Genomic DNA, 22,717 nt, shown 5'->3' on the forward strand with positions numbered 1-22,717 from the left:
GTGAGAGACAGGTGAGAAACAGGTGAGAGACAGGTGAGAGAGACAGGTGAGGTGAGAGACGTGAGAGATAAGTCAAAACTGCACTCAAACCATGAGGAATGATTGAATTCCAAGAGCAAGTGAACCCATTGAAGTGTAAATAAAAATAACTCACATTTTCTTTAAAAACTTTATTGATAAGGCAACACAAAACATGATTTGGGTCAATTGAACTTAGAGACTTGTTTCTCTGTGACCTCTCTATTGCACGATAAGAGCTGTTAGCATCGATGCTAACCGTACGACTACCTGTTAGCAGCTTTAAGGACAACATGGCCTCCTCCTCCTCTTCCTCACCTCGAACTGTAATCAGCTTTACCTAAACAAACACGTCCAAACGTCCTCATGATCTTGTCTCACTCGTCATCGTATAAAAAAATATAAATGTTTACAATCCATTCAGCCGCTTCCTTTTTAGAACTTCAAAATAAGAGACCAGTCGCACAAAGCTAACGACAAATACATCTTCAAAATAAAAATGCATCCAAATGTAATTTCAAGAAGAGTGAGATCTCTTTGGTCGTTTTAAAAGATTACAGTCCGTTCGAACATGAACACATCTGGAGAGAGCGGTTCCCCCGGGGCAGGAAGGGGATTCAAAAGCTCATTTGGAAAGTAACTTCAACTTAAATCAATGTAGTGCAGTTAAAAGTTCAATATCTCCCACTGAGATCAAGTAGAAAGTAGCCGGACATAGTAAAGTACAAGTACCTCTACTCAAGTCATTGTACTTGAGATACAGTAAACCTCTATATGTACAAGTATCTGCACCTGTTGGACAGCTTTAGTGTCTCTGAGGACAACAACATAGAAAAGTGCATTCAAAAAGAAAAGCTCTGATGATTCTCTGTCTGCTAAAACAAGTAACAGTCCTTCATTCAAAAACTACAGCGGCGTATTTGTAGTATTTACGGAGCCGGGGCCGGGCGGGAATACTCAGAATAAAAACCTACATTTACAAGACTTTTACTTAGATTAAAGTGGTTCATTTCCAAGAAAACACACATTGCAAGGTTGGATCATTTCACACCAATCTCAGAGATGTTCTCACCAATGAATGAGTTTAAAGTCTCAGAGAACATCCTATTCATTTACCTTTTTCAATCTCAGAGACTCCAATATCTTCCTCGTTATATTGTCCCCCTCCCTTGGCTCCGTATTCTTTTTAACATTTTACACCGTGATCAAAACCTGACTTAACTAAGTATGTAAGTATTATCAGCAGCATCTAGATAAAGTACTTGACTATGACTTTACCTGCATGTTTGGTCTGTAAACATCTCCTGTTTGCACTAACGGTACGTCTACACAGCAGCATTAAAAAAAATCTTGGAGGTGGGCGTATCTGAAGCTTGAGGATTTTTTGCGAGCAACCAATCACATGAATCTCTCGCCCGCGACATACGAAGCAAAAAAGCCCGAAGTAAACTGGATATAAACTCCCCAAAACAGGCGAAAACATACCACTGTCTCTGCCACCTCCCTCCATGCCTGGCTCCTCCGGTTTATATCCCGGTAGGTCTGGTCATAAAGCACCGGGTGATTGATTCGCTACCGCTAATTTCTCCTCCATTTTTTGGAATATGAGGAAATGACCTGCGGTATGTCTCTCCCAGCATACACGCCGTTTGATTGGCTAGAGCTTGAACTGTCAGATTTGCGTACACGGGATTTGATTGGCTGACGCTTCCACCTCAGCCTCAAAAGTTGAACATTGTTCAACTTTGAATCCTCAAAATCCTCAAAATCTCCGCTCGCCTGCCCACAATGCATTTCGGCGAAAAGTGAGGGAAAGTGACGTCACCCCATTCAAAGTGAATGGGCAGAAGCGTTTCAAGATTTTTTTAACGCTGCTGTGTAGACGCACCGTAAGTCTTGTGTTCAGTCTTTATTCAGAACCGCTCACCATACTAGCAGTGAAAGCTGAAACGAGACAAAATGTCCATTCAGTTTGCAAGCATTCAGTCTGTCCTGGATGTCCTGGATGTCCTGGATGTCGTACAGACTGGGACAAAGTTTGTGAATGTTCAGTCCTACAATGCAAAATGTCTCGAGAACTGTTGGTGGTCGGGGATGAACAGAAGTGCCATTTACAACGCTCTCATGTCATGTTGTGTTAGGAGGATTGTTGGATATCCCGAGGAAAGCAAAATGTTTAAACAAGGGTTGACCCCTGCGATCCCTTTCAAGACCCCGATGTCTGATGAAACCACATCGGGACTGAGGGATATTGTTACTTCCTTCTTGTATACCATCTCTATTACTTCAATAATTCTGCCGGATGACGGTACAAGAGACTGAGACTTTGAGAAGGTTTTACCGCCAAAGGTCTAACAAAAACAAAAAAAAACACAACCAGTCGTATAAAAATCTTTCTAGATAAACTCAAAAATTGGCAAGATTTTGAACGCGGTCTGGTACTAACTGATCAAAGAATAAGCGAAGAGGAGTTTCAATTGGAGATAATTGAACTATAAAAGTATTGAATGACAACCTTTGGTCCACTTTCGTATTAAGTTAGTACCAAAAACTTCTTTGGAAACTGGAAATCCCTAAAAGATATTTCAAAATAAAGTCCTGATGGCTTTGTGACGGGTGGATATTTCTACCCATGCAAACTTCCCGTTTGTACCATTTGTTCCTTATTTTTTGATCTGATCGTAGTAAAGTCAAGCTTCTCTATTACTGGTTGGTTATTCACCTTGACTTGCTTCACTACTTCCGCCTCCTTTGGCCCGGGTCGGCCTCATTTGGCCCGGGTCAGCCTGGACTCAGAGGAGATGACGCAGCAGGTTAATGAGGATTATTCTGCTGCGTCATCCGAGAGAAAACCCAAGAGTAGAAAGCAGAGTTACTTTGAGGGATAGGAACGTGTTTTACCACCAAACAGAGACCAGTCCAAACACACAGTTGTACAAAGACTACCAAATAAATTGCCATCGAAAATCTGCAAGATTTTGAGTCGGCTCTAACTGACCAAAGAAAAATGCAAAGGTCTTCAATCGGAGAAACGTTCCTGGACACAAAATCGGTATCAAATGATCTCTGAAGTTCAAGATAAAGTCCTGTGTGTATTCAGAAGTCGAGCCACAGCTCTTCTGACGTTTCCTCCCGGTTGTCCTTAACCCCCGGGGTCACGGTGAAGCTGTAAATCTGATCCATTACGGCTCAGGATGCTCAACCCTTTAATGCATTAAGAGGATCAGCTCCCTGCAGAACTCCTAGCATGCACTGCAGCACATAGGGGGACTTTCACAGTGTTAACAGAGATGTGGAACAAAGTGTTCAAAGAATGCATCAAATGGAGATTAAAAGGAAAGCAGAAAAATTATATCGTTTTTGCTTAAACAAGACTTTTAAAGATGTCTTCTTCTCTATTTTCTTCCTTTTGAAAATGTAATGATGGTTAATTTGCAATTAACCAGCTCATTAACAGACGAATTCAGGATGGAAATAATTAGTTGCATGTGAAACTGGTTGTACTGAATACTGAATATAATTTACTTATTTTTTAGAGCTAAATATTCCAACCAGAGACTTCACGGTTGCATTATTCCAGAAAAAGACGAAATATTCGACATGATTTGATTTGAGCTTCATCTCCCCGAGAATTCAGGCTAAATATAAAATGTTCAATGATACTGCCGGAAGAAGATTGGAAGTTTGAGACGAAAATTTGAGAACGTTTTACCGCCAAAACCCCCCCCCCCAAAAAAACGCCAAAACACAACCAGCTGTATAAAAGTCTTTCTAAATTAAATCTAAAATTGGCAAAATGTTGAATGCAGTCTGGAACTAACTGAGCGAAGAAGAGTTTAAATTGGAGAGAATTTAACTTTAAAGTATTGAATGACATCTTTTGGTCTAATTTCAAATTAAGTTGGCACCAAAAACGTCTTTTGGAAACTGGAATCCTGATTGTATTTCAAAATAAAGTTCTCTGGTTGTTGAATATCATGATTTGTGAGGGTGTTCAAAGTCTTCTTCAAAGGTGAATGTTTCTTCCGTCATCCCGGGAGACGAGCACCTGGACGTCCAATCCTTCCCAAAGCTTTACATTTCCGTGTCTGTTGGATTTCCCGCTGCCTCGCTCTGACCACCGATCATCAGGAGTAAGTCTTTTCTCTTATTTTGAAAGGGGCGAGAGGGTTTAGTTCAGTTCTTTGTTAAAGCTTGTGTTGCTCAGTGTTTGTGGCCCTCAGCCCGTCCGGCCCTCCACGATGATGACGAGCACCGGCGTCAGATCCATCAGCTCCCGCAGGATGTCCATGATGTCCTCGTGGTCTTTGGCTCCCTCGATGAACTCCTCCAGGGTCAGCTCACCTGAGGAGGAGACAGGTGAGGGGTAGAGTGAAGAAGACATCAAAACGCTGACTCATTTCAGGGTTTAGGACTCTTAATGCTGACTCATTTCAGGGACTCATAACGCTGACTCATTTCAGGGTTTTAGGACTCATAATGCTGACTCATTTCAGGGTTTTAGGACTCATAACGCTGACTCATTTCAGGGTTTTAGGACTCATAATGCTGACTCATTTCAGGGTTTTAGGACTCATAACGTTAACTAATTCCAGAGTTTTAGGACTCATAATGCTGACTCATTTCAGGGACTCATGATGCTGAGTCATGTCAGAGTTTTGGTTCTCATAATGCTAACTAATTTCAGGGTTTTAGGACTCATAACGCTGACTTATATCATGGATTTAGGACTCATAACGCTGACTAATTTCAGGGTTTTAGAACTCATAACACTGACTCATATCAGGGTTTAGGACTCATAACACTGACTCATATCAGGGATTGAGGACTCATAACGCTGATTTATATCAGGGATTTAGGACTCATAATGCTGACTCATTTCAGGGTTTTAGGACTCATAACACTGACTCATTTCAGGGTTTTAGGACTCATAATGCTGACTCATTTCAGGGTTTTAGGACTCATAATGCTGACTCATATCAGGGTTTTAGGACTCATAACACTGACTCATATCAAGGATTGAGGACTCATAACGCTGACTCATATCAAGGATTGAGGACTCATGATGCTGACTCATTCTAGGGCTTTTAGGACTCATAATGCTGACTCATTTCAGGGACTCTAGAACCTCGCTGACTCATTTCAGGGACTCAGAACGCTGACTCATTTCAGGGTTTTAGGACTCATAATGCTGACTCATTTCAGAGTTTTAGGACTCATAATGCTGACTCATTTCAGGGTTTAGGACTCATAACACTGACTCATATCAGGGTTTAGGATTCATAACACTGACTCATATCAGGGATTGAGGACTCATAACACTGACTCATATCAGGGATTGAGGACTCATAACACTGACTCATATCAGGGATTGAGGACTCATAACACTGACTCATATCAGGGATTGAGGACTCATAACGCTGACTCATATCAGGGATTGAGGACTCATAACGCTGACTAATTTCAGGGTTTTAAAACTAATAGTGCTGGCTTATTTCAAAAGAACTAGCAACCACTTTCTGGGGTTTAGTGAGCACCTGATTAAAGAATAAATACGTTTTATCTTGTCTCTTTTTTTACCTTCTCCGTTGACGTCGATCCTCTCGAAGATGATCGACACGATGTCCTCGGGACTCGTCTCTCTGTTCCGTGTGATGTCCTGTATCGCCTGCAGGGGGCGACACTCAAACTGTGACTCAGGTAAAACCACAGAAACAGGAAGTCTTTCTACTTAAACTATTGTATGAAATTCAAAAGATGAGAGCAATCTGTAATCAAACATTGGGCTTAAAGGGACTGCGAATAATTAAATAGCAATTAATTAAGGGAAAATAGCAAATAAATTGTTATTTATTTTTTGTGTTTAAAACATTTGAATTGTGAAATTTTCTAAAATAAAACACAATGTCAAAAAACATAACACAAAATAAAAATAAACCAAAAAAGGATAAATATTTTGTCGACGAAATATAATGTAAATATAAAAGTCATACATTTAAAATAAATAATGAAATGACAATAATAAATGTATTACGATTTCAACTTCTAATACACATTTTTGCATTTAAGCGTTTTTGTTTTAGGATTTTAAGTTAGTGCTTCTTCTCAATAATAATAATAATGTATTTATATTATAGATTCCCATAGACACAGGTTTAAATAATCATTTAAAACAATTTATTTAGCAGGTTACTCTTTAAAGTCTGTTTTACTGTGTATAAACGTCCCGGCAGCAGAGGATTAAACGCCCTTTCTCTGAAATCTGATCACTGGTTTGACGTCGGCTCGGGACTTTTTGTTCCACTGCCTGTCGGCTGATTAGCTCAGATTAGCACACGGCTAATTTCAGAGCTAATCCCGCGGTCAGCAGCTCATCCGTCTTTTCAGGTTTGTAGGTCAAGTTACAGAAAGTAAGAAGGGTTTCCTGAGGAGACATTTAACCTGTGCTTCACACTTCTGTTCTCACATTTATCTGGGGAAAAACTGAGAATTTAATTTATTGAGACAAAGTTGGGAGATTTTTGAGTCTTTCAAGAAAGACATATGCAGATTTGTTTAAGAAAAAGTTGGAAGATTTTTAGTTCTGACTTTGACTATTGTTAGAAAAATATCAGTCGTCACCGGCTTGGTCTTCAATATCAGGATACATGTATTTATTATCCTTGCAAGAATGGAAGTAGTCATCACACACAGGGCTGCGTTTTATGGAATTTTTGAAAAGTCAAAATATATTGAGAAAAAAATTTTTAAAGGAAAAAGTAGAATATTTTCAGGAAAAAAAAGTCAACGTTTTTTCATAAAGAGTAGAATATTTGGAAGAAAAAATCTTTGATAAAGACTAAATATTTTTACTTTGACACTGAAGAAAACTCTAAAACACGCTCTGTAACGGTACGTCCACACGAATGGGGTGACGTCAAGCTTTGCCGAACTGCATTGTGGTTCCGTCGCTTTGCCTCCGTTGCTCGCTTCGAAAGTTGAGAAAAGTTCAACTTTTCAAGCGTCAACGGAAGCACCAGCCAATCAAATCATATGCCAGTACAAGCTCTAGCCAATCAAACCGAGTGCTTGTGTGTCCGGGGCGGGAGATTAATGTGATTGGTTGTTGGTCGCGCTCCAGACACGCCCACCAGCAAGCTTCAACGCACGCTGCCGTGTGGACGTACCGTAATTCCCCGATTTTCTAAGTGGATTTCTGCATGTTTATATGTCCTTACACATTTAATCTAAATAATATTCTGCTTTATGTTGTGTTAACTGAAAATTGGCCCAGAGAGTTTATAGATTTTTTATCTTCATGGTCAACTTGTATATTTTCAACTTCTTATTGCTGTTCTATTTCTATTTTGAGATGTTTACATTTTAGAATTGTTTATTTCTACTCTTTTAATTTCTACTTATGTGCCATGCCTTGTTTATTATGCTGCTGCAATGCAAACATTTCCAATATCAATAAAGTACATCTAATCTTATCCCAGTTAACGATGAGTCACTATGAATGATACCGACACGATTCCACATTTGAGATATATTCTAGTTTCCCCTCAGTTTTATAATGTTTGTGTTGTTACCGTGAAGATGGTCTCCAGCTCGCCTTTGTCAATCTTCCCGTTCCCGTCCTGATCGAACAGTTTGAAATACCACTTCAGCTTCTGGTTGATTTCTCCCTTCAGCATCAGACTCACGGCTGCGATATATTCCACGAAGTCGATGTAGCCGTCCTGAAGGAGGAGAGGAAAAACAACAACGTTCGGATTCAATTAGATTATTATGTTTAATGTGTAGGCCAGGGGGGTCCAAACCTTTTTCAGTGACATACAAAATATACGAAGGTCAGGGCCGCTCATTAGAGGGCCTCTTAAGTTCTGTTATGAGTTGGAAAAATACTATGTAGGTACATTATTCTTGATACTTGAAAATGCTTTAAGAAACAAACAGCTCACAGCTCTCCAGAGGGTTTACTTTATTTTGTCAGCAGCTCATTCCTTAAAACAGAAACTTCAGATCGCTGATAATAAGAGGAAATATGAAGGGTGTATTTCAAGCTTGATATGTGAATGTGTTTTTGGGCTTTTTTCTTATCAACTTAGATTTGCTAGAACATGTTTTCAACTTTAATTGACTGAATGTATTTGAAAATTGGGCTCTTATTAACACATGAATACTGTGTAATATATTTGAACATATATATTTAAGAAGTACAATATAAGACAAGCAGAAGTTTATTATGCTTAACTCATTATACTTTTTTTATTTGCTGAGTGAGGGCCGATTCAAAATGGTCCGCGGGCCGCATTTGGCCCCCGGACCGTAGTTTGGAGAGAGAAGTAGGAACATTTCCTCATAGACTTCTCTACAATCTGAGGTAATAAAGAGAGAGAGAAGTAGGAGCATTTTCTGCTAGATTTCTATAGCGTCTGAGAGCCTGGTAGTCCCCGATCGTCCTCCTTGAACGTCACCGATCTGATCTTAATCCTCTTATCTGTCATTGAACGAGGATCATGTCTCTGCTCTCGCTGTAATCCACTCAGACAGAGAGCCAATGAAAGTGCTGCAACGGCCATCTTTGTCCTCATTCACACATCTGACTTGAACTCTGATCTCTGCAGGAGATCTTTGGTCAAATTCACTCTGGTCCTACGGTCAAACTGAGGGTTATTTATCTATTTAAAAATAACATGTTCACGCCTTTTGTCCCTGTAACTAAAAATAGAATTCCCTACGTTTTTTGGCAAATATCTACAATATTTAAATTCGGACCTTCATTTGTCTTTTTGATTTATAAACACCCAAACACACATGTTTGTTTTTCCCCACATGTGAGGCCCCTTAAAGGAATAACATGCCTTCCATAGCCCCTTTATTCTAATCTTAACCCTCACAATTAAATGCTGTAACCCAACCTTTATCCTTTTTATCTTAACTGGACTTTAAAATGAAATGGTCTATTTACACTCATACATGGCTTTATACAATATGGGGACCGGACAAAAAGTCCTCCCAAAATCTCAAATGTGCGTAAATTCACATATAAATAAAAAACTAACTTCTGGAACCAAACCTACACCTTTATATATTTACAATATATCTGTATGTTTATATCCATATTCAATTTCAGGTTTTATAGAGAAACTAGTTTACACACTTTTAATATAGGGCGGCTGTGCCTCAGTGGATAGTGTGCTGGACTTTGAATCAGGGGGTAGCAAGTTTGAGTCCCACTGCAGTCAGCATGTCATTGTGTCCCTGGGCAAGACACTTCACCTCAGCACTGTGGGGATTGTCCACAGTACTGAATGTATGTAAGTCGCTTTGGATAAAAGCGTCTAACAAATGACATGTCATGTAATATTCCTCCACACTGTAAACAAAACACAGCAGATGGAGCTTCTCTGACTTTCCATTAAAGGCTTCAAGGATACTTTACACTTAAAATCCACACCCAGAGTTTACTTTTACCAACTTTGTCTGTTCGTTTTTTTTGCAGATTTCTCCTATTAGCATTAGCATCGCCTCATCCGCGTATTTAAACATAACCTGTAAGAGAACTTGTTATATAAAAAATAACTGTGTTCATGTCAGTAATGAAGTGGGGGGGGTGTCATAGTGATACCTGTTAGTTATATTGTTTTACCCTATTCACCTGTAGTGTGAACGACATGTATGAATCCAAACCTTTCCTCCAAACTTTAAAGACTTTTTTCCATTAAGTATTAAAACTTGTCGACATTATCAAGACTTTTTTTGAAATATCTTTTTTTTCTCCAGATATTTAATTTATTTAAACCTGTATTTCCTCCATGGAAATATTAAACAATATCACATAAACTTAAAATCAGTCATGCCACTCCAACCTGCTGCCTTCATTTTTGTTTGGTTTAGTATGCATTGAAATCCAAATGAGCTTCTTTATATTTTACTTTTAACAAAAGGAAAATGAATGCTTATCTTGAACGTCGACTTCCTACCATTTCAAGACAAGAACAAACGTACTGTAGAGTGTGTTTACTACAGGAGGACATGTATGATACACATGTATGGAAGTATTTTAACAGGAAAAGCTTTGACCCTTTTACCTGCCAGGACACACTTAGCATTTCAACTTTCAATATGTTTTTCTTGTGAAAAAGCAGCAAAAATGTCTCAAATGTTTCCACAAGTTTCTCTAAGTTGTACTTGGGCAGAGTCCTGTGTCTCTACACCGTAAAGATGGAGCGCTAACACCGACACAGCCAGGTTTTCAAAATAAAGCTAAATGTCTTGTCTGGAGGAAATTTTTTTCTCAAATTCCATATTTTTCCATATTGTCTTACTATAAAACAAGAACACGTTTGTCTTCATTGGACTAAATCAGATTCCTGTCAGAGGAATATCTAACAATATCTCACCGGAGAAAACTTGAATGATGCCAAGGTATACTTAGCGTTTAATTTGGGGGCTTTATTTGAAAATCCCTCACTGTGTATGTGTTAGTACAGAAACAGGACTTTAAGATAGACTTTTACTTTTATCTGGTGAGATATTCTGGGGAAAAATTCCAGTTTTATAAAACGTTCTTACCTCAAAAGAAAGAAGCTTTATTTTGAAAACCCTGGCTTTGTGACCCATGTTGAAGGTGCAGAAGATACAGGACTCTACCTCAGTTTGATTTAGAAACACTTCTGGAAATATGTCACTGGATAGAACTTCCATCACATATCTAGGGTTTGATTTTGTGTGAACGCACCATGTGCAAGGTGAAGCAGATACAGGACTTAAGTACGGTTTAGAGAAACTATATCTAGAGAGAACTCAACTCATAACCCAACATATCTAGCGTTTGATTCTGAAGCCCCCTGCAGTGTGAGTGTGTGAAAGCACCCTGTCTAAAGGGAAGCAGATGCAGGACTCTACCTCAGTTTGATTTAGGAACACTTCTGGAAATATGTCACTGGAGAAAACTTTTTAACGCACCCCATCCATGTGGAAGGTGAAGCAGATACAGAACGTTAGTACAATTTAGAGAAACCATATCTCCCTGGAGAGAACTCGCATCATAACCCGACATATCTAGCGTTTAGTTAGAGTTTAGACTTCCTACCTCCTCAAGACAAAATCATTGCAATGTTGGAGTAATTTAGAAGAACTTGAAAACTTATTTTATGGATAGAAACTTTGTGAAAACCCATTATGTATAAAAGTATTTAACATTACAGGAAAGCTTTGACCATTTTACCTGCCAGGTGAAGCAGATACAGGACTTAAGTTCGGTTTAGAGAAACCATATCTCACTACTAGCGAGAGCTCACATCATAACCCGACCAGAGGTGGGAAGTAGTGGAGTACAAATACTTTGTTACTGTACTTAAGTACATTTTTCTGGTATCAGTACTTTACTACACTTCTTATTTTTCTGACGACTTTTAACTTTGACTTCTTACATTTTGAACCCAAATACCTGTACTTTCTACTTCTTACATTTTGAACACAAATACCTGTACTTTCTACTTCTTACATTTTGAACACAAATACCTGTACTTTCTACTTCTTACATGTTGAACACAAATACCTGTACTTTCTACTTCTTACATGTTGAACACAAATACCTGTACTTTCTACTTCTTACATTTTCCAAACAGGCTGGTTCCTTTAGTTTGAATGTGTGTTTGGTGGCGTGATCATTATTATTTAGAGTCATTGCGTGCCTATTGATTTGAACACGATCCGTGTATCCATCATTTCCTGGTCTTCTCTAAAGAAGAGGGACCAATGAAAACGTTGTCATGTTGCCGTTGTTCAGCATGGAAACATTCATTAGCTAACAATGACATTATTGTTCCATTCATATAAAGGGAGGTCAGGTACTCTTTAAAACAGCTGCTAGTTATGGGTACTTTTTACTGAAGTACATTTCAAAGCCCTCTTTACTTCTACTTGAGTGAAGAAGTTTAGTCAGTACTTCTACTTTTACCAGAGTATTTGTAAACACGAGTATCTGTACTTCTACTTGAGTAAAGGATGTGTGTACTTTTGCCACATCTGAACCCGACATATCTAGCGTTTGATTTTGTGAGTGTTGTGAACGCACCCCGTCCATGTCGAAGGTGAGGAAGACCTGGTCCACGTAGCTGTTGGCGTTCTCCGTCATGCCCTTCAGACCCAGGATGGCCTTCAGCTCGAACAGCGTGATCAGACCCGACGGAGACTCCTTCATGAACTTGTTGTACCAGTGGTGCATGTCCTCCGCCAGGATATCGTCCAGGTTCGAGCCGTGGTTCCCCATCGCGGCGGGGGAAAAGGACGAAGACACCGGGACCCAGGAGTTGGGGGAGGGGGGAAGGTTTCAGAAAAACCTGGGCGTCTGAAGAACAACAAAAAAAGCCTGATCGATTCACCAAAAACACACAGAATTGGTGGTAAATCCAGTGCAGCTGCAGGAGTCTGCAGAGCAAACCTCAGGACTCTCTAACCCTCTTAGATCCTGCAGCAGAAATCAAGGAGGCTCCTGTAATAACTCCCTAATGGGATCACCCCCCGCCGCACGGTGTTCTGGACAGAGGCCGAGCCAAGAAGCTTTACCTGACTGGGGGTTACATAACGGACTCACCTGTCCTCCAGCAGACCAAGAGGTTCAGAATCAGAATCAGAATACCTTTATTAGTCCCACAGAGGGATACTACGTTAGTGCAGTATCATAATAGAGTGGTGCAGTGACAAGCTTTATTTTGAAGATCCTCGCTGTGTGACTGACACCTCTGACTCTGCTTTAGTCCAATTAACAGGAACATCTTCTCATTTAATGGTGAGAGAATCTTGAAAAATGTGTCTTTTGAGAACATTTCCTCCTGAGAAAGCCTTTAGGGTTTCATTCAGAAGCTTTATTCTGAAAAACCTTGCTTTGTGTCCACTCAAATCTGCAGAAGAAGCAGGACTCTGCTTCATCACAATTTAGAGAAACTTCTGGAAACATTTGAGAAATTGTTGCTGGTTTCGGGTTAGACATTACATATTCAGCGTTTAATTCAGGAGCTTTATTTTGAAAATCCTCGCTGTGTAAGTGAGAGGTTTCAGTCCTGTCCTCCTCTGAAGCTTTATTTTGAAAACCCTTTGTGTATAAGTGTTGGTCCATGTCCATCTTGAACTTGTTTTGAGGTGAGACGTCTCGGTAAAGCCGTTACAGGAAAGCTTTGAGCCTTGCCAGGACGCACTTAGCATTTACCGCTGAAGCTTTATTTTGAAAATCCTCGATGTGTAAGTGTGTCAGTCCGGTCAGAGAGAAAGCGTCTTATTCACCTCTGACTGAAATCTGATTAAGTCCAATGAAGAGGAACATCTCCTCTGTTAGTGGTGAGGAATTCTGGGAAAAGCTGTCATTTGGGACGCTGTCCAGCAGTGATGGTTCTAGACTCATTTCACTTGGGGGGGGGGCTGAATACCAATACAAATATTGCAAATGAGAATATTTCCCCTGTAAACATAACTGTAGTTTAGGGTTCGGGTTGATCCAACAATGGCTGTGTTTGAGTTTTGTACCGTTAGAGAGACTGATTCCTGGTGGAGGAATTCTTTTGAAATAACCTCAAAACCTTCAGCTTTAGTCCCAAAATTAAAAAGCAAATCCAGTTTTCTCTACTTAATCATTTGTCTTGACGCGTCGGGTCGACCGGGCTCAGATGTCTGTATAGATGCCGCTCTCTAATTGGCTCAGAGCCGCCGGCAGTGATCCAGTTAAACCATTTAAACCAATAATGAACACTGGGAACAGACGGACCGTGAGAGCGTCACCTCAACACATCTGCAACAGCTTCGTCTGTACTACTTTTAACAAGACATACAGAGGATGGAAATGAGACCTAAAGTTCCCAGAGAGAGAGGCAGAAGATCCACTAAGAAGGGAGACAGGTAACAAGAGAGAGAGAGAGAAGATCCACTAAGAAGGGAGACAGGTAACAAAAGAGAGAGAGGTGATGCAAAGAGAATAACGAGAAAGAAAAGCAGTATTTCTGACCAAATTGAAAACACCTGACATTTTTCAGACCATTTTTATTCTATAATTTGTAGTTTTTAGGATATTTGGAACATTCACAGTCTTTCATTGCCTATATCACCACGTCTCTCCACCCTGTCTCTTTAGAGCAGGGGTTTATACTGAGTGTGACCTCCTGGATCTGAACAGCTTTACACAGAAACGTTGTCCGAGTGTTAATCAGATCGGAGGTTAATCAGAGCTCAGCACGCAGGGAAACCCTCAGTGATTATTAACCCTGTACGCTCCCAGAGGAACGAGAGTTCACCCTCTGCAGCAACCCCTTACTCACACTGTGGATTTATGGAGGGATACAAAGAGAGAAATCCAACATTCACAATCCAGAATCTGCCATTTCTGTGACGGAAAATATGCAAATGAGCTCATATTAAATAAGGTAACGCCTCACATGTCAGGAAACTTAATATAATAACTAATTGTGTTAATGTCAGAGATGAAGTGGGGGGGGGTTTCATGGTGATATCTGTTATATTATTTTTGACCCTGTTCACCTGTCTTTAATTGTTGGAAGAAGTCCTCAGATATTTACTTAGGTAAAAGTACGAATACTAAGGTCTTAAAGTACTCCACTTCAAGTAAAAGTCCTGATTTAAAATGTTTACTTTCGTAAAAAGTACAGCATCAAAAGACACTTACAAAAAATACTCATTATATTTGGTTTAATAAATGAAGCTCAGCACAAGTTCAACCAGGAAGACCGTCAATATATCTGTCATCCATCTCACTACGCTCAGCCCTCCAATCAGCGATCCTCCCCAGCTGAACCTATCACATCGCCTCTATTCCCACAAGCCAATCACAGTGTTCAGACCCAGGGGACTGACATACTTACACAATGAGGATTTTCAAAATAAAGCTTCTGAATGAATGCAGAAGCTTTATATTGACTCGCTGTATAGGCGTGCCGGTCCATGTCCAACTTGTTTCTATTAGTCAATGTTAGAAATAAAACAAACAATAATAATTATAATAATTATAATTATAACAAAGAGAAGCAAAATAAAAAAACCGTTCAAGGTATAAATGAATAAATAAATAAAAAATAAATTCTCAAAGAGTTTCTCTCATTTTCAAAAGGGGCAAAAAGAAGAAGCTTAAAAACGTTTTACATGTGAGAAGAAAAATTACGAACTATTTAAAAATGACAGGGAAACTTTAACCTGCCAGGACAGACAAGTTTAATGCAGAATATAATAGAATAAGGGATGAAACCCTCTTTAATGGTCACACACAGTGACATTTGTTCTCTGCATTTAACCCATCCTAATACCAGGAGTCTAGAACCAGGAGTCTAGTACCAGGAGTCTAGCACTAGGAGTCTAGCACCAGGAGTCTAGTACCAGGAGTCTAGTACCAGGAGTCTAGCACCAGGAGTCTAGGACCAGGAGTCTAGTACCAGGAGTCTAGCACCAGGAGTCTAGTACTGGGAGAAGTGGGCAGCTATTGTGCACCACGGCAGGGCAGGAGGTGAAATGGGACCTCTCCAAGTAGCAGTCCACACTCCATATTTAGGTCTGTTCGGGGACTTGAACCGGCGAACCACAGTCCAAGCCCCTACTGACTGAGACACTGCCGGACCTAGAAGCTTTATTTCGAAAATCCTCGCTATCTAATCGTGTCAGTCCATGTCAGAGGGGAAACTCGCTCTCTCGGATTAACTCCAATTAAGACAAACCTCTACTTGTACATTATGAGAAATTGTTAATTCCCTCGTTGCCGCACAAATAAAATTATTCTAATTCTTGCTTTGAAGAATTTGCTGTTTCTCTATAAAATTGACTGTTTTGTACTTTGGAAGACTTTTCGAAAACTCTCTTCCCTGACATATAAGACATATATATGGGGCAGGGTTTCCGTTAGCCGGTTTTTAGCTGGTAAAATGTATTAAAAACCGGTAAATTCAAAACCTGCCAGTCAAAATGTCCGGTAATAATTAGGGATGCTCCGATCGATTGGCCGCCGATCATTATCGGCCGATATTCACTCTTAATAGTTTGATCGGTGCTCTCTATAAAGGCCGATCAGGAGAGCTGGATCTGATCGATATGGACATAAACGCGAGTGAAGTGTAACCGGACGCGAGAGAGAGATCACATCAGCTGCTGCATGATCACCTGAAGCCCCGCCCACTGTTTAGCAAGCCGCATGAGAAACTGACGGGCTGTCAGGAGAGAGAGGGAGGGAGAGGGAAAAAGAGAGGATCCGTTTCTCCCGTGTTATTATTCAAAGTTAAAGGTGGGGTAGGTAAGTTTGAGAAACCGGCTCGAGATACACTTTTTGTTATATTCCATGGAATGCTCTTAACATCCCGATAGCAATGAATATCTTAAGTGCTTTGACAAAAAATCCATAAAAAAATGTCATCTGTGGAAACCGTAGTACTGTAAAAAGCACGACCAATCATTTTAGCCGGCCGGCTAAAATAACTGGATGGCCTACCTGCCTGTCAGCCTTCCATCTGTGCACAAACTTATCTCGTGCCCTCATTGGTCATGTGCGCGTTCGTGTGTGTTGGAGGAGGGGCTCTGTAAGGAAGTGGCAGATTTTTTCCGGTTGTGTATTTTCAAATTCTAGCGATCTCGAGCCGGTTTCTCAAACTTACCTACCCCACCTTTAATGTAAACTTTAGAATAATGTACTTTATCTACTACAAGTAGTTTGTTTGAATGTAATAATGGATGTTGTTTGTTGTTTGTGGAAGCGCATCATTTATTGAAAAATGAATCTGAATTTTTCGATCTGTTACGATTATAAACTGAAGCAATATAAAAATGACTCCCATTAACTGAGTTTAAACATCAGCATATCCGGTCATAGTCCGGTAATTATCTGCTAACGGAAACTCTGCTACACAATTCTTATTATTATTATTGAAACATGACCGGTAAGTTTCAAATTTGTCCGGTAAAATAAATTCTGTCCGGACATTTGACTGGCGAGAAAAAATCCTAGTGGAAACCCTGATATGGGGTCTAGAGCCTTCAGCCGCTCTGCACCCCGCCTCTGGAACACTCTCCCACCTGACATCCGCAACACTGACTCTCTCCCCATTTTCAAATCACGTCTCAAAACACATCTCTTCACACTCGCATATCCACCCTGATCATTATCCATCACACATCCTCTGTTTTTTTTATTTGATTGATTTATATACTGCATTGTCTTGTTTATGTTTCTTATGCTGGTGTTATGTATTGTGTATCTTGTTTTTTATGTGTTTGTACAACGACCTTGAGAGCCTATATAAAATAAATGAATTATTATTATTATTACTATCTTGCGCTTTATTTTGAAAAACCCTTGCTTTGTGAGTGTGTCAGACCATGTTGAAGATTAAGAAGATACAGGACTGTACTTACAATCTAGAGAAACTTCTGGACCAATATCTCACTGGAGAAAACCTTAAATGATGCCAAGGTATATTTAGCGTTTAATTCGGGGGCTTTATTTTGAAATCCCTCAGTGCAGAGACAGGACGTGGAAATGACTGTGCGATCAAGATAGTCTTTTACTTTTACATGGAAAAATGTCCAGTTAGAGCCATGTTCTGGTTCATCTCCGCAGTGATTGAGAGGATCAAACAGATGATCAGAATCAGATTTAAAGTGCACGCCAGGTTTCCTCTCCGTGTTTCCACAGATTAACGCAGAGTCCTGCCAACATGGAAAACCCTGTCGTCATCACCGGGCGCGAAGCTGTTTAATTTCAGAATGCCGGGCATTTAACATGCATTTAAACAGTCCTTCGGCGCCACTCGATGACGTAGTATACTTGAAATAGTGGCTCTGCAGCAGGTATGCTCGACATTGAGAAACGGCCTCTGATTGTCTCACTGGGTGTTTCTCAATCGCGAGTAAAGCTGCTGCAGAGCCACTATTTCAAGCATACTACGTCATCGAGTGCCGCCGAAGTACTGTTCCAATCTCCAGCATACTTGGAAATCTACCGAGCCCGGCGTACTCCGTTTGGAGAAATATCGAGGCTGCACATGAGTAGACTCCGCTGTCTTAAAATCCCCACAATGCTTTGCGCACGGACCAATTTCCCCAAATCTGTGGCGGAAGATGTAAGGCGGGGCCTCTCATATGACGCACACCTGCACACTTGCTAGCCTGTTCCACTCTTTATTTTCCAAATGCCAGGAAGTATTCTTGACTCGCTTCTGAAGCAAGATGCTCGGCAGACATGTGCTACCAAGCAAGCGTACTCGCGATTGAGAAACACCCACTGTGTTCACCTGTTGCCCTTGTGTTTCTGCCTCCCTCACCCAGCTGTTTCTCGTCCCGTGATTACCCCTCTCTGTATTTAGTCTTGTCTTTCCCTGTGTTCCCCTGTCGGTTCATTGTTTGTCTTTCCCTTCACGTCACGCTCCATGTTTGTCCCTGAAGTTTTGATCCTGGATTCTTTACTCGTGCTCCCCTGTTTTGGTAATGTTAAGTTTGTTTCTTGTTTTCTTTTGTCATCGGCTTTTTGTGTAATAAAGCTCGCTTTTTGTTATCCCTTAAAACCAGCTTATCCTTTTTAATCCTGCATTTGGGTCCTACCTTTTCCACGCATCGTATCATCCTGTGGGGATTGCCCACAGTATTGAGTATGTAAGTCGCTTTGGATAAAAGCGTCTAACAAGTGACATGTAATGTCACAGAGCTAGCATTAGCATAAACACACAAATAAACTTGTGGGTCTTTAAGTTCTAAAAATGAAGAACACTTCGTCATTTTGTCTCTGTTATTGTGGAAAGTAAACATCACAGAGCTAGGGTTAGCATTAGCATAACAATATAATTAACCCTGTGGATCTCTAGACTTTAAATGGTAGAAAATACAGGAATACTTTGTGTTTTGGGGTTTTTTCTATTCAATTTGTCTGTTTTATTGTGAAGAGATAATATCACGGAGCTATAGTGTTAGTATTAGCATAAACATAAATAAAGCTTGTGGGTCTTTCGCTAACAATATGGTATAAAATACAGGAAGTCATTTTGTCTCTATTATTGTGGAAAGTAAACATCACAGAGCTAGGGGTAGCATTAGCATAAAAAGTACGTAAAACCTTGTCGGTCTTTAGCGTTTAAAATACAGGAATGCTCTTTGGATATTTCGTTTTTTTGTTGTGATTTAACACCACAGAGCTAGGGTTAGTTTAAGCATAAAAAAGATAAATATTTGAAGTCTTGAGTCTTTAAAAAGTTACAAAAACAAGATACTTCGGGGTCTTTTTGTCTCGTTTATTGTGAAGAGCTAATGTCACGGAGCTAGCGTTAGCATTACCGGAAACATGAATGGGGCGAAGCCTGCGATCTAGTTCAGGCAGTCAACTCGAGCACTTCTGCTGCATTCATACATAACGCCCCTTGCCACTCTACAACCAACCAAACAGAGTCTCCTTAATATGCCGCTCTATTTAACCTGCCAGATCTCTCTCTATGCTTTGCTTGCTGCTGCTATTGCTGCAGCTACTTCCACGTTGCTGCTGCTTGCCTGCCCCACCACCACCCCAGCTTCCACCTGTAGGCTCGGGGGGGGTTAGTTATTTAATCATCACTCATCGTGCTATGTATATCTGTGTAGTGATGAGGCCCGAGCCTAGACGCCAAACTCAACTATATGCTGCTTCTAATAAACATGTTAAAGAAACACGTGAGTTGTCTGACTGAAATAAAACCTTGTGGGTCTTTGGCTTTAAAATGGTAGAAAATACTTTGTCAATTTCTCTGTTTTGTTGTGAGGATCTAACACGACAGAGCTAGTGTTGGCGTTAGCATACAAATACAGTTAACCCTGTGGATCTCTAGCTTTTAAACGGTAGAAAATCCAGGAATACTTTGAGGTCTTTTTGTTGTATTTTTTCGATCTTCTTTGGTCATTTCTCATGAGTTCTGAACCTGTATTTTGTGCGTTTTAGTCCGGTGAGTTTACCTGACGGTTAAAGTCACTTCTCATAATCAGATCTTAAAAAGAGCCGATGTCAGAAACACAATAAAGAGCCGATGAACTTCAACATAGAGAAAATATGCATTTTTAATTCCAGTTTCAAACTCAAAGGAACAATGTGACGATGGAAACACAGATCTTAGAGCTGCTTCCTGCTTCTTACTAAAAAGGTTATTTAAAAGTAGTTTTTATGAATGTTTGGAATGAGGCTTCGGGTTATTTCAATATCATGAAACTTTAACATTTGGTTGCACAACTCAAAACTAACGAACAGAGACTACGAACATCATGAGGAAGCATCACAGTGATATAAAACAGACGGTTAGTAAAAACAGATCCAGGAGTTTCTGAAGCAGCCGTTAAACTCCCAGAATGCACCAGCGTTTCCTCGTACACACATAAGAGTTTCACTGCTTCACGCTCAGAGAGGCGTGGCCTATAACGCCACTGCAGGGTTTCCCTCCCCGCCCCCCAGGGGCAGAGCTTCTGGATCCTCACCGGGACGAACTGGACGTCTCCTGAGGACAAAGACAACGGTTTAGCTTCACAGAACATGCTGATTCTAACAGATGTGTTACTTTATAATCTTAGAGAATATCACTGTTTGTTTCTGGTATATTACTGAGTTTAATATCAGAGCATTTATTTTACTTCTACTTTATTCATTATAGATTCATTTTATTTTATCTCAGAAAAATATTAACAACTTAAAATGTTGACTTTAATCCTTTTTTTAAACGCACATTTTTACTTCATAATAACATTTTGTTTCATTTTATTGACTTTATCTCAGAAAATATTCTAGTTTTTTATCCCGCTAAATGTTGACTTTGAGGGGTTAGTTTTGGTGAACTCTCGTTCCTCTGGGAGCGTACGGGGTTAATAAGCTCTGATTAACCTCCGATCTGATTAACACTCGGACAACGTTTCTGTGTAAAGCTGTTCAGATTCAGGAGGTCACACTCAGTATAAACAACACAGCAGGGGTCTCAAACTCAAGGCCCGGGGGCCAAATCTGGCCCACGACTTCATTTTATGTGGCCCCGCAAGAGCTTGCAAAGAATATAATACGTTTAATATACGGTTACATGCTGATTTACAGAAGCAGGTTGCCCATAAACTACATGTCCCACAATGCATCTCGTTTTGTGACATGCGCACTGAAGAGACTTATTTGCCCTGGACTTCTGCTTTCAGACGTAGTTAATTACTAAGTTATTATCCTATCCGATAATAATCCAATTCAGAGGCAATAATGTAATATAATACATTATTTTATATATATATTATATATTTATAAAGTTACAACTTTGAGTGCAACCTTCATGCGAATGTGGCCTGCGATGAAATTGAGTTTGACACCCCTGCTCTAAAGAGACAGACGTGGTGATACAATGAAAGACTGTGAATGTTCCAAATATCCTAAAAACTACAAATTATAGAACAAAAATGGTCTGAAAAATGTCAGGTGTTTTCAGTTTGGTCAGAAATACTGCTTTTCTTTCTCGTTATTCTCTTTGCATCACCTCTCTCTCTCTTTTGTTACCTGTCTCCCTTCTTAGTGGATCTTCTCTCTCTCTCTCTCTACAGGGACTACAGATGAAAATTAGCCTCTTGGCTAACTCTGGCACATTTACAGAAATGTTCATTAATGTGCACTGTCCCTGTTAAATAAATGAAAAAATAAATAAAATCTCTCTGGGAACTTTAGGTCTCATTTCCATCCTCTGTATGTCTCGTTAAAAGTAGTTCAGACGAAGCTGTTGAGGTGACGCTCTCACGGTCCGTCTGTCAGTGTTCGTTATTGGTTTCATTCTTTTTTTTAGCACGAATCTTTACTTTCTTCCGGTGAATAAATAACACTTTATTATCTGAGGGAAACATTGTGGTATCTTTCCCCTAATTAGTGGCTTTAATAAAACATGTATTATTACTTATTCTTTTGATTCATATTCTAGTTTTTTCATTTGTTTTTCTTGAATTACATTTTCTGTCATAAAAAATTCAACTTTGAAATCTCAGATGATTTTTGATTTCTTTCATCGGAATTTATTTAAATCTTTCCTGGAAAGTTACGACTTAAATCTTAAAGAAAATGCAGTTTCTTTAAGTCCTGACCCTTTAACCCCGGCTCTGTAAAGTAGCCCCGACACACGGCCTTACTAACAGGTAAACAAGGAGCACGTTCAAATCAGAAATAAAAAACATATAAAAACTCAAATGTAAGATTTTTTAAATTTTAAGTTTTATAGTTTAAATCAGAATCACCTTTTTTTCTTCTTCTGTGCTCTCGGTGTTTGTCGCTGCTTCCTGTTTGTCTTCCTCCCCCGTCCTCCCTGATGAAGAGGAGTCTCCCTCCTCTTCCTCCTCTTCCTCCTTCTTCTTCTTCTCTTCCTCTCTGGACTCTACACTGACCTTCGACTCCTCTTCTTCTTCTTCGTTGGTTTCGTGTTTCTCAGGTGATGTTGCAGCGTCAGTTTCTCCGTCTTTCCTGAACACATCTTCCCCTCCCCCTCCTTCCTCTTTTTCTCCCCCTCCAGGTGTTTTTTCCTCCCCCTCGGTGTTGACCCCCTCCTCGGTGCTGGAGGTCCGATGACGGCGAGACGGGGGGCGTCGCCGGATGGAGTGACGAGCTCGACTCTAACCAATCAGAATCAGGTTTATTAAGGTTCAAGCAGAGACGCTTAAGTACACACATCCTGTACTCAAGTAGAAGTACACACATCCTGTACTCAAGTAG

General features: G+C 40.0%; 2 protein-coding genes across 2 annotated transcripts in view; both read right to left on the reverse strand.

Annotated features, from left to right (window-relative positions):
- Positions 1-4,119: 4,119 nt before the first annotated feature.
- Positions 4,120-12,280, reverse strand: guca1d (guanylate cyclase activator 1d). The gene is made up of 4 exons (XM_034137016.1): positions 12,086-12,280; positions 7,590-7,739; positions 5,599-5,686; positions 4,120-4,362 (listed from the first exon to the last, which is right to left on the reverse strand). Exons 1-4 carry the CDS (start codon positions 12,278-12,280, stop codon positions 4,238-4,240), a joined length of 558 nt encoding a protein of 185 aa, XP_033992907.1. The 3' UTR covers positions 4,120-4,237.
- Positions 12,281-20,046: 7,766 nt separating this feature from the next.
- Positions 20,047-22,717, reverse strand: part of dub (duboraya) — an 11,054-nt gene continuing 8,383 nt past the window's right edge. The window contains exons 6-7 of the mRNA XM_034137019.1: positions 22,246-22,617; positions 20,047-20,495 (exon numbers count right to left, since the gene is read on the reverse strand). Of these exons, the coding sequence (XP_033992910.1) occupies positions 20,472-20,495; positions 22,246-22,617 (396 nt within the window). The 3' untranslated portion in view covers positions 20,047-20,471. The remainder of the gene's footprint in view (positions 20,496-22,245; positions 22,618-22,717) is intronic.

The sequence above is a fragment of the Trematomus bernacchii genome, unplaced genomic scaffold, assembly GCF_902827165.1.
Source record: "Trematomus bernacchii unplaced genomic scaffold, fTreBer1.1, whole genome shotgun sequence".
NCBI classification, from domain to species: Eukaryota; Metazoa; Chordata; class Actinopteri; order Perciformes; family Nototheniidae; genus Trematomus; species Trematomus bernacchii.